Raw genomic sequence first — 13224 nt, 5'->3', positions numbered from 1 at the left:
AAGAACAAACTACATTTTTTTTTCTTGGTGCCAACTGTTAAAAAAGACAGCAATGTATAAACTCCAAAAAAGAGGGCTGAAACTCTAGCTTGACTCGTATCCACGGTGTCAGTCTCATGGACTCTAATGGGAACAAGACTCCATCTCAGAATGTGGTACCCTGCCTCCCACTGCTCTAATTCAGCTATGGCAGAATCTATTATCTGAAAGCATTGGAACGTCTGTGTTGTAGCTGCATGGTAGTGCTGTCCCTACAGTAATACGGACAGAGCAGTAATAAACAGTTACTTTTGAGGAAAATCTAAAACTCTCTTTATGACAAACTTTCACTACCTGCCAAGAAGTGGAATTAGCATATTCATCAAGTAAAAAAATTACATAAGCCTAATTTTGATGCATTTCTTTTGATAAAGCTTTTAAATGAACCTAAATGGGTGTGGCTCATGGTATAAAAGTAAATTATTACTCAGCAATGAAGTGCGACACAGAAAATGCAATCTATTTCAAGTTACCAACAGGTATAGCCAAATCTTTAACACTTTGTTCAAATCAACCATTCCAAGATTTTCCTTGTTTCACCTTTGCACAGTTCTGCCTCTTACTTCGGTTGGTGCAAATCGAAGAAATGCTGTTGGAATTAGTAGATTTACACTGGTATGACTGGCATTTTTTCATAATTCTTGCTGGGTTTATAAATGGGTTTATGCTCATCCTTGAAATTATGTTAAAAAATGCATATGACTAAAAACTAGACAAAACTTTCTATGTGCCAGCAGTGACTTATACCTACCTCCTGTTCCATTTGTTGTAACTGATGTGCTACTGAGATTAGGTTTATCCAGTTTGGAACTACCCGGCGCATCACTACTTCCAACAAGATTATGAGGACTGGCTAGATCTTGCATTTCCATAGACCTGTTAAAGAAGAAGGTGACAGTATTTAAATGCATTGTGATACTATCTATAATAATCTGCTTTTTCTAAAACAACTTTTTTTTACAAGGAGAGTTTATAATGCAGCCAGATGAACAAATCAACACAGGTTCCTTTAAGGCCGTCTTTGCTTTTTACGAAACCTAGGAAAGTAGCTAATAATTTGATGTGAAGAGCAACGATGCCAGTATTTTTCACTTTTCCTTTAGGTATTATGGAGTAAATGACACAGGCTTACGAAACTGCTCAAAGAGCTTGTAAAAGATGTGCATGAGGGAGTGCATATATATGGATGGACAGATGGAGGGATAAATGGATAAATGCACATATATAGGTATTTCTCAGAAGAAAACAGAAATTAAGTGAAATGTTAGTTATTACACAAAAAGCCAGAATAGGAACTTCTGCCTCCCATTATCTGTATTCCAACCACCAGCAGTCACTGCATCCACACTAAATCATAGCAACAGACCATACAGGTGAATGAACAGAACTTTCAGGTACATCTGCAATATTCTTCACTCTTACAAATGCATATATTCTTACTAGCTCACTTGATTTTTATTTTTTTTTCTTCTAGGTAATTTCTAGGAAACTTGCAAAATTTCAAGTGGATTTAGACTGCAATGGATTTCAGCATCACAGTTATACTGGGGGCCTGTGGACAGCTTTCATCCGGTGACAACAGATCTGCCTTTCTCAGACAAAGCAGACAAAGCGGACAAGGAGCATTTCTTGTTAGACCGGTAATTGCAATCCAATTTGCAGTGTGTGCTCACCTATTCCTTGCTTCATTTATAAATTAATTACACAGATTTTTTCCCCAAAGAAACATTTTTGCTATATATAAGCAAAGTTGCCAGCTCATCTGCAACAGGAGAACCATTTACCATATGCATACTACAAAGGCCAACAGAATGATTGTCTTACAAAGCTGTAAAAGCTCAATTACATTGCAGAAGACTGAAAAGGCTAGGAAAGAGATGAACAGTTGGGATAGTTCAGTAAGAATAACTGCTGCTGTATATTCATATTCTGACCAGGAAAATCAGTGGCAAATCATTAAGTTAACACCCAGCATCTTAAGTATTTATTGCAAATTTCGCTTTGAAATTGCCTATCTTCTGTTCGCCACATATCCTCCTCTCAGGGAAAAAAACCCAAACAAAATCCCACCATCTTTCCATCAAATATGGGTCTGCTGTCTGAATCTGTTTTTTTACTCCAAGATAAGGAAAAGAAAAGAACCCCACAGAATTAAAATGTCTCCCATTTTGAGCTCCTAGTTCCATTGATCTGGATGCTTTAGCTTGCCTCTCATTGCATTCATTTAACCCAAGACACAGATTCAGAGCTTTCATGTCTTGAATATGTTCCAGGAAATGTAGGAAATACTATATCTCAACTGGGAAAATGCACCAAGGCCTTACCCAAAGGCACACAAAGCAAAGAATCTCATGTATTCCAGTGAACGCTCAAATCAAACCTGAGATGCACTGATACTCCACTGACAGGGCAGCCTCCCCAGCAGCAGTCTGGATGAGCAGAGGAAAACTGATATTGCAGGAGGCCATGCATCAGCAGGTAAGAATTTTATAGCCATATTCAAGGAAATGCAAAGGCATAAACTGAGATTTGAACTGCCTTGACCCCAATTTCTTCATCTAATTGTATATGCATTTCTACACATCTGTCAGCAGTGCATTATATTTATTGTCTACTGGAAATGTGATCAGTGTTAGATGAAATAAAATGAATGCAAGTGGTTTACTAGTCAGTCAGTTTTTGTTTAGTAGTTTTTGTACAAGGATAGCTGCTAAAGGTTAAAAAAAGTCTGTGAGTTTCCATCTTGTATGTATTTAAGGGAGCAGGAGAATGCCACACAAAATAAACAATGTGTGTTTCATTGCGTATACAGTGTAATACTCCCCACGTGTTCACTTAGCAGTTCAAGTGTCACGATTTCCTGTTCAAGTACGATCAGCCCACAGATACCTAATGGGCAGTTCTAACTTAGAAAGTTCACATGTGCTTTTTTTCTTGTTTAGCATGAAAATTACAATAATTTCTTTTCAGACAGGCACATATCATGGCCACAGATGCAAATGCTTCAGCAATATTTCATAAGAAAAGTCATTGATTTACATAGCTAGTGTGTTTAAGAAGTATCCATCTTAAGCACTTTTCATACTCATATGAAATCAGATTTTCTTAATCGAATCAGATTTTCTTAAACAGGCAACTAAGTCCACTGATTTTCATTTGCTTGGCAAAGAACGTAAACAATCAAACTTTGTAAAAGGAATAGTTTTTGTTCCATACCTTCATACCAAAGGTATGAAACCTTTTGTGCAGAAAAGTATTTTATTCAGCTTATATTTGTTTTCCATGGTAAATGGCATCCCCAGTCCACAGACATGGCAAGTTAATTGACTAATACTATTTTAAAAGTAGTGCATTTACAAATAGACATTTTCTCTGCATGAGTAAAAGACATCTTGCATTTATTGGTAGTCTATTAAGGATAAAAAGGATATTCAAACCAATAAAAAGTTTCACAAAACCATGTGTATACATTATACTTATCCTGGGTGCTCTTTCCTGTGTTAACAAGTAAGGGGATTATTTTAATATATCTCTATGTGATTTTTTTATTGAAGTGTACGTTACCCTCTGTGTAACAGATGTCATTCAATTCACCTTTCTGGATGCGTTTAGTATACCTTTAGCCTAAAAAATTCTCAGAAAGATGTAACAAACCTACTAAAATCTTACAGTTTCAGTCAATGGAAGATTCAGGAAAAAAGCTTAATAAAATGGATGAAATAATTCCAACATCTTGAATTCATTTTGTCAAACTAAATGTTTATCAGAGTCCTGCTTTCACTGACTTAATCAGAAGCAGGTTTGGGTTCAGTATGTGTTTTCCTGCACTAAAGAAAGTAAAAAAGAGTGATCTCCAAAGGACCAATTAATACTTCTAAGTTTATGCAGTTATTTATTAAAGACTGTTTTCTAGTAAATGCGGTGTTTCAATTTAGACAGAATAAAGCCTATTGTTAGACCTGCTTAAAAACTACATCGTACAACTTTATTTTCCATTTTTTGTTTCTCTGCCAGGCAAGTAACTGCTTGAGCTTTAGTCTTCCCCCGCTTGCATTGTCTCAGACTACTTTTTAGGGTAATTAAGTAAAATGCTAAATTGATCAAAAGATGAATTTTGAGAGGAAACAGATTACTTGGTAAGAAGATGTTTTAATTTTCTCTTGACTGTTTGTTTGAAGAACGTTAGTGTGATTCCAAGCTCCTGAGCGAAAACCTGAAACCTGGCAAGACGGATTTGTCTTTTATTCTGCTTTGGCTATGCTTTAAGTCTTTGAAAATTGGTATTTGCACATGCTTAGTGGATCATTTTAGAGGCTTACTGGAAAAGTCTCTAAAACATCTCATTTCACGGCACAGTCTCCCGGATCCAGGTGGGCTTTAACTCCAACCTGCACGTGGACAATCCTACCAAGCTGCAGCAGTAGGATGGCTGTGCCTCATTCCTGGGTGTTCCACATTAGAGCACATTTTGTTCCCTGTCTTGAAGTGACATCTTTTCAAAGGTTAACCTATGTTCAGAAGCGGGTTAAGGAACAGCATCCAAAGAGAGAAATTTGCTGTCCGTCCGTCCGTCCCCCCCCCCCCCCATCTTTACAAAAGCAGCCGAACAGAACTTGTGATGCGCCCCAGACCACCGAAGCGCACAGCCCAGCACCATAACCCAGCCTTGCGTAGGCAGGTTTAAGTATGGCTAATTACGACTGCCCAATCTGACAACTGCATCACTGTATTTCTGTATAGCTTTTGCTTGTATTATTTTAAAGGTAAAAAGCTCAAGCCTTGCTTCTAGGATTGTGTTTTTAAAAGACCTGGGTTTTTTTTTCTTTCATTACAATCACATACCTATTTGTGCACCGCTTTTCTTCAGCAGAATTAAAATCTATTTCCAAAAAAATCTGGGTTGTTATAACTCTGTTACCCATTTGCATTTCCAATTAAACTATTATAAACATGGACTAAGAGCTGGGTCCTTCCACAACTTGAAGCTCTATTGATTATTCATGAATTCTACAAGTAGATCATATTTAGACAACTTTCTTCTTTAAAGAGACCATGTTTTAAAATGCAAACTTTTTGCTACATAATCTACTTTTACTATATTTCAAACTTTTTTACTAACAAGATTGAACATATGAAATCATTCAACACAGATTTATAAAAGAACAAATATTCAAATGTGAGAACAAACTACTTCAAATCCTAGCCTAGCCAGCACATTTTACAAATACTAATTCCTCACTGTGCAGAATTAGCAACAAATCCAAAATAAAAGAGAGCTGAAAGAAGGACTAGCTAAAGGCTATTTAAAATTGAATAATTTCATTTAGTTTATAAGTTAATTAGATCCAAAATTTTAAAAAGGGCTTTAAAATCTTTTTCTTTTAAAAATTCTTTGATAGGAAATTCTCTACATAATTTTCTTTAGCAGAATCTTTGCTAAACTTCACTGAGGCAAAAATCCACATTATCTGGGGGTGTTTTGGTTAGCTTTCCCCCTGCTTCTCTCGTATCTCTCCTGTTGTAACCCCAGTTCTTACATATTCCAAACTTTCTCACAGAAACCTGGAGCCTTGTCCAATTAAGATGTCGGCTACCTTGGAGCTTCTGAAATTAAACAAACAGGGACTTTCCTTTTATTTAAAATTAACTTTTAGAGCAATATGAAAGCTGGGTAACAGAGCTGTTCAGACTCAGCTGAATCTGTTTCCTACTGCTGTCAGCTCGCTGACCAACTACACAGTTTTAAGGACAAGTGGGATGGGGATTTTTCCACTTCCCATAGAAATTTTTTTAGCCAGATCTTTCAGCCATGTTCTGAACATCAGTAGCGAGCCCACCTCTCTTCCACATGCAGTCTGAACTAGCTCATACAGGCCTTTAACTCCGACAAAAAAAATTAGAATGGATGCACATATACAAATGTCATTAGTCCAATAAAATCTACAGAAAATCTGCAACAGTTTAAAACAATCAATAACAAGAGATACATCATATTTATAGAGGGGTTTTCCAGGTTTCTTTTCTTTTTTTTTTTTTAAACTGTATTTTACACAGTACATTCACAGTGAGGCCAGGGATTTTTCATGTTTACTTGCACCTACACAAACTGTAAATAATGCAGTTAAAAAGAAGTTACACTAACCTGTTAACAGTCCCCAAAGACTACAGTGGGCAGTAAGAAAGAAGGTGGAGACAGAGGGATTCTGAATGATGGACAGGTTTCCAAGGAATATACACATCCATACAAATACATGTACACTAACACCCAGCTACATACAAACTTTTAAGAATTCTTTGGTGCTAAATATCCACACATACCTGTGTATAAGCGTATAAATACACAGCAAAAAAATTTTCAACATCTTTCCACCAAAGACTTCCACAAAGTGCAACACAACACACAGCCTAAGAACACTCCTCAAATTAGTCACATTTCCAATCATTACACTAACCCTAAAATACAGGTTAATAATGTTTTCTTTTCCAGGTGCTTTTATGCTGTGTATGGCAGCCTTTGTCTTTTTTTTTTTGCCACTGTAAAAAGTAATGAACAAACAGCAAAACTGATGAAATAAATTTGCTCCATTGAGATGACTGCCCCTCATTTTTTCCCAGGCTCATCAGCCCTCCCGTATATCTTCTCAAGCTTAATAGATGGCCAAAATAGCAGATCTTTTGCTATTCTAAGCACAATCTCACAAAAGCATGCCCCTCCATCATGCAAGCTCTGGGAGGCTGCCAGAGAGTTAAAAACAAATAATACTGCTGGACACTAGCAAGACCTCCTTTCCACTCTCCTTGAGGCCTCATTTCTTAACTTGTAAAGCGATCTGATACAGTGCTAAGAAGCAGTAAAAAATGTCATGTTATAGGGATAAAACCAGCAAATGCTCTTCAGAGTTTTGTTTTATTACTTTTTTTTTATTTTTTTAACAATCCAGAAAACAAGTGCTAAACTTTTTGCAGCCATTTGGGGATGGAAGGTGGATTCTAGCTGTATAATTTCTGTTTCTAATGGTTTTGTAAGTAGGGTGTCAACTTTCATATTAAAAAAGTAAGAGAAAGAAGCAAAACTAATACCACATTGGTATTCCAAAAAACAATACTTCTCCTCTGTCAATCTCTAACCAATGTCATGTCAGATAGAGGGTATCAAAGGGAGGGCACCTTCGTGAAACAAAGAATTGAAACATTAGAGTTTTTCTACCACGTTAAAAAATACCACATAGGTAATAAATAATAAAAATATCATGACGTTCGGCTTTGTAGAACTCTTAAGTGTACAGCAAGGCCTGTAGTGGACTCCTAATGAACATGGATGATTCTCTACAACCTTAAATATCACCATGCAGCTTCGCAGCGCAGGAGTTCAAGCTCACGGGGAAATAACCCCTACTCAGGGACTGTAATAACCACGCTGTGGAGAGGGTCCTTCCAGTACAAAGAGACAATAATTTGAGGAAAACTCAAACCTGCCTGATTTTGTTTAATAGCCTTTTTGATCTCAACAATGCTGCTTATCTTGCAGAGGATGGGACTCCTTAGGTGATCCTTCCGGGCATAAAGTGGCACTGGTTGTGATTTTATCTTGGCTTCTCTTTCATGGCTATTGTCCTTCTCTTGGCTATTCAAGCTCTAATTCCAGCAGAAAAAACCCTCCTGCAGACGGTATTACTTTACAGGGGCTGTCTGACAGGCAGCCAGTGTCAGTGCTTGGGATGCACTTGGTGCAGAGGGCTCAGCTGAGAACGCGGGTGAGCAGGTTCGGTGACAAAGGCCAGCATTGTAGTGTGCTTCCTTGCGCCATTCACAGCTAGAGAAAAAGGACATTTCTTTCACTGCAGCTTCTTCCCCAGCCCCCCTTCCCATTTCCCCAGATAAACTTGTGCTATCACCCTCCCTTTTTGACCCTGTGCCACCTTAAGATTCTCTGTGCTTCCTCACAAGTAGGTGTCAGATATTTTTTGTCTTCATTAAATCTATGCTTCCCGCTTCTCTCACCGCATGAGCAAATGCCAAAGGCCATAGCTTTTGTTAATCTAGCATACGGCTATTGCTATAGTAATAAGCAGATATTGTTTTACTAAAAGGGATATATGGATTCCTTCTTTGTGGGCCTAGTGAGAAAATATGACTAAATACTGTGAAAAATAATTGCTTACAAATTCAAGTCTATTTTTGCTGGAAAAGAAGTACTGACATTTTCTTTTCTTGCCTGAGGAATAAAACGAAGGTGAAAAGTTTAGGTTTGCTCTGGTGATGACTAAACACAGCAATGAATTTAGAAGGCTTGGATTGTCGTGCTGTATAATTGCTGAAAACTATTATTTGCTTAAAAGTCAGTAACTGTATGGTTTCCCTGGTTTCTGATTGACTGAGACATTTTATTTCAGTTAAATGTCATTTAATGTGGTTTCCAGAAAACCACAGAAACTGTCTATTCTAGTGCAGTTCAGTTGGCCACAAATCCACATTACATTATTATTTCACTGCTTTCTGACTTTTATTGGGAATGAATGTCAATTCCCTGACATAATTAAAAGACAATGTAAAATTAATCTGGATTTCCACACTTGTGGATAAAGCATCGAATAATTTCTAGGAGCCATTTCTGGACTCTCCTGTTGGATACATAGTCCATTTATCCAAAGCCAACAAGTATTAAAATGAATAGATAAAAATCAAGACAAATCGGGGGGGAGAAACAACCATATTAAATTATTTACCTCAGCATAAACTTCCAGCTCACCCTCTCTATGCTCAGGACATTTTTTCAGTTACAAAACACAGGTCTATACTAGCAAAATGGGCAGGCTGTCACGGAAAAGGTAGATAACGGGAAGCCTCTTTTTCTGTATGGATCCCCTTCCACCTCATCTCCCCACCCTGCAGTTTGGGATCGGTTTGATTTAATGAAGGCAAATGACAGTTTTATGTGGGAAACTATTATATTCTGATGTAATAAACTGATGCACACTCAAAAAGCAAAGCTACACAGAGCAATACCTTCTGGCCAGCTGGATCCCAGCCTTTGAGATCTCTTTCCTGGGCTATCCAAATGTGACAACCACAGGTTTGATGTGATAGGATTTTAGCTCAGGGTCCACGCTCCAGGCACTGGAGGAAGAATCTGGAAAGAGGTAATGTGGTGTCTGAACAGGTATTTCCCATCTTAGCAAAGAAAAAGGCAGCTGCTTGGACAGGAGCCAGACAGAGAACATCTAAACTAACAAGCAGCAAGGACCGGGGACTGATGGAATAGCAGAGCGAGCAGTAGGGAGCTCGGTTCTCTTAGTCCATGTACAGGCTGGCTCATCCCAAACCTGGGCGGTATCGGAGCGTGCCCGTGCCTAGCACAGCCCCAACAGCAGCAGCGATCCCATGCCACAGCTCGGGCTCAGGCAGGCGCATGTTCCACGCACTGCTGCAAGCTTGGCAACGCAGCTGCGTCACACGGTTCCCAGTCCAGGTGTGAAGAGAAAATACATGAAGGTACACAGGAGGTTAAACTCAATGTTTAACCTGCTACTTAAAAAAAAGTGGCAAAAATAGGTTTTGAAGTCATTATGTGAGCATTTAAATAAATCAAAAGTGATAATGACACTGCGGTTCCACAGGGAGCTGTCAAGTATCCAACTTACATGAAATACAGACTACTGGTTTACAGATACAAAGGATCTAAATGCAAGTCTTTGGATCACAGAGCCACATTTTCAAAGAGTAGTTCACCCAACAGCTCCCATTTCCACTTCTGATCACTTCCAGATGTGATTGGCACTTGCAAATCCTGTGGTTCTTACAACATGATGAGCTGTGTCATAAACAAATAACAAACACTTCTGTGGAGATGGCTGAAATGCAAACAGCAAGCCTTCACTCCTATGTCATAACTTCTGCAGAACAACTGCTCAGAGTCCCATCTGAAAAATCTGCTGGTCCTTTCTGCATCTCTGACAGGTGACCTGGTGGGAGGTAAGGAACAGGTAACTAACCCAATGACTGGAGAATCTCACTAAGTCTTTCTTTGGTGTTTTTAAGTGTAATTTGAGCAACAAAGCCTATTTCCCATATATGCAGAGGAACGTGGAGAGGATCAGCTCTGCCAATTACTAGCCTGTTGCTAATCTGTCTTTTGTAAGACATAGCCTTCAAAGCCGCACCACTTACTGCACTGAATTTCAAAACGTCTCGGGGAAAAGACAAGGCAGTGTTCCTCATGGCATCACAGCCATGATTTTAAGTGGAAGGAGGAGAGGAGTTTTGAAAGGGTTGTTTGAAGCCCTGACTTCCTATGGACAGTGAACAGGGGATGCTTTAGCACCTTTGCTCTTTAATGAGAGGAAATGCCCACTTCCAAACCACATGTTAATGGCAGACTGAGACTGAAAGAAGCAGCAAAGTACCGAAGGTCCTCCAAATCCTTGGTACTCACCCACATATGAGAAAGAGGCATTTCTAGGGATATCTTCCAACTACCTTTTTTTGAGAGAAAGTGATATAATTCTTCATACCCTTTCCTAGGGTGCTGGAGAACTGCTTTTGTGATGGGGTAGCTCTTCCATTTAGATCTGATGTACCTCTGAAAAACCTTGCATTCTGAGCTTGTCTGTGGAGTAGCTGGAGGTATGCTTTCAGCAAGGGGGCACATGCTTCCTTGCCTTGACCTGTCGCATAAACACCACCGCCAGTGAAGATGGGACAGCTGGGATGCCTGGGTCTAGATATTGGCACCTGATCCATATCTACATTATTAACTGAAATACAGTACTAACAGTATTAACTGCAATATAATCATGTCAGCTTTATTCATACAAGACAATATTTAAGCAAATCTAAAACTGGGAAATCAGGGATGAAAGGCTTGGAATTTTGCTGTTGGCTTCAATAGAGCCTGGACCACGTGATGTAAGTATGAACTCACATTTTCATAACAAGAGAGCAGAGGGTGGGTTGTGTCTGACTTACCCTGAATCAAAATGTCTGTTGTATTTCAAACTAGTTATTGAAACATGGTTCTTCTTCGCCAGGGATTCCCCAAGGGAAAAGAAGCTCTTTCAGGTGTGCTGTATTAGAGTGATCATACCTCATATCAATCTAATTTCTTTAGCCACCAGTACAGGGGCCTTGCAAGAACTTCATCCACCTCCAGAAAGGAAGAGCTACGATGACAGACTGGGTAGAATACAGGAGTTGCCAAAAACTTGTGTTTTCATGCTCCATTCAAGCTTCATGTTTTAATGCAAACATTCTGAATCTTCTCTGTTTTGTTTTGGTTTTTTTTTTAAATATAAAATACAGAGAGTTACTGGCAAGCAGTCTTAACATGGGAAACATTAACGCATCTCACTTTTAACAGTGAAGTTCCCCTTAAAAGTTAAACCTGATCTGAACCTTGGCTCCCAAGACAAATATTCTGCAGTTTACCTCATGTGGAGCACATTATGTTTGGCTCCAAAACAGTTTGTGTCAAAAGCAATTATTTCTGTTCTCTAATCGCAGTCACAACAATGAGCTAGGTTTAGAATATAAAATAAATACATGCAACTTTCTGACTGCCTGGTGCTTTAACTGCTTCAGCATCTGATCATTCCTGTTAAGTCCAGGAGACTTTACTACCTGTACACCTGAAAGAACAGGGAGATATTGCATTCACTTTTAGTAACTAATTACATTCAAAACAATTTCTATTATACTGAGCAAGAGAGAGAATGATGCCCTGATAACTGTACTCATGCTGGCTGCCATTTACAACCGATACCAAATGATTACCTTTCATTTTGCTTTGCTGTTTGATTTCCCCAAGTCATTTTATAATTTGAGACTTAAAGCATACACACGGTTTTTACATACCTTTTTAATTTGGGGTGAAGTAGGTGATTTTTCTAAGAGCCAATAAATATGTGTCGCTGAGGACTCTGGGGCACAATCCCCCTCCCCCCAAATTATCCCCTTGAGCCACAGGAAGGGGCAGGTACCAGCTGCAAATGTGTAACACCTCCAGTTCCAGCTCAGCCTGCACGCCGGCCTGGCAGCCGGCCCGGGGGGATACCTGCCTGCCCGGGCAGAGCCACGGCACCGGGGCGCGGGCAGAGCCAGAGCCACGGCTCCAGCCCCACGCGGCGGCACTGGAAACCAGCCCGTCCAGTGGCAGCCGTCCTTTATAGCTCCCTCTGCTAAAAGCCCGGCTTACACCAAGTGGTTCGACCTCGCTATGACTTCTGACGTACCACCTAGACTTCAGAAATCATTAAATATCCACTTTTGTCCAAGTCCAAGTCCAAGTCCTGAGGAAAAAGCAGGGCGGGAGGAAACAAACCCTACAGTGTTGTTGGTTTTTAAGTTCACGCACATCTATATTGCAGACTTAAGCCTGTAACTTGACTGCATTTAGCACAGGTTCCCCAGTGGTTAAGAACCTGGTTTGTTAGACAGGGCACTAGAGCAGAGATGTTAATAAAGCCACTATTGCTTTTTATAATTCAATTATTTCTGTTTCTCAGCAAATTTTAAAATATTGCTGTTGTGAAACATGGTATAATAATGAAACACTAAGGGGGACAAATATGCTTCTCTAGTACTATTTTGAGAAAGCCATGAAAAGCACTGCATCTTTGAGAGCACAGAGGTTTTTTTTTTCTGTTTAATTTAATCTACATAATTAGAAGGAAAATAAGACATAAGCCTGAAATAACAGAGGAATAAAACATGATCTTATGTCTAGTCACCTGCCAATTACTTCTGCAACGAAAAGCAAATAAAATCCTCAAAACCCTTAAAAATTAAAGTGACAGAGATGCAGTTGTAAATTGAAACAGAATTAAAACGAAATTCCCCAAACAGGATGTTCTCCCTCTCTGCCCTCTTCTGTGCTCACACCACACAATAAAGAATTCTGCGAAAAAGTCAATCTGTGGAATTGCTTTATTTATTTGGGCACTGCGTATGCCTTTCTCCATAGATCTGCCAAACATGCCTTCCCACAGACTTGCTGCTTCAGTCCTGGGCCTCTCTTAAATGGCAGACAAGAATCCCCTATGAATTAGATTGAGACCATCATACTCATTTTCACATTTAACCAAATCCAGATTTGAACTTAGGTTTTCAAAGGTGGACGGCTAGTGGAAGGCAAGTATATTTCATGCTTCAAGGGGAGGTAAAGTTACCTCTGCTCTACAAATGACATAA

General features: G+C 39.2%; 1 protein-coding gene across 15 annotated transcripts in view; it reads right to left on the bottom strand.

Annotated features, from left to right (window-relative positions):
- Positions 1-13224, bottom strand: part of EYA4 (EYA transcriptional coactivator and phosphatase 4) — a 157614-nt gene that overhangs the window by 51572 nt on the left and 92818 nt on the right. For all 15 annotated transcript variants that reach the window (XM_049800753.1, XM_049800751.1, XM_049800755.1 and 12 more), the window contains one exon: positions 791-915. In XM_049800753.1, coding sequence (XP_049656710.1) covers positions 791-915 — 125 coding nt within the window. The remainder of the gene's footprint in view (positions 1-790; positions 916-13224) is intronic.

Source organism: Accipiter gentilis, chromosome 5 (assembly GCF_929443795.1).
Source record: "Accipiter gentilis chromosome 5, bAccGen1.1, whole genome shotgun sequence".
Classification (NCBI taxonomy): Eukaryota; Metazoa; Chordata; class Aves; order Accipitriformes; family Accipitridae; genus Astur; species Astur gentilis.
The sequence above is the reverse complement of the archived record's forward strand: the minus strand, read 5'-3'. Positions and strand labels throughout refer to the sequence as shown.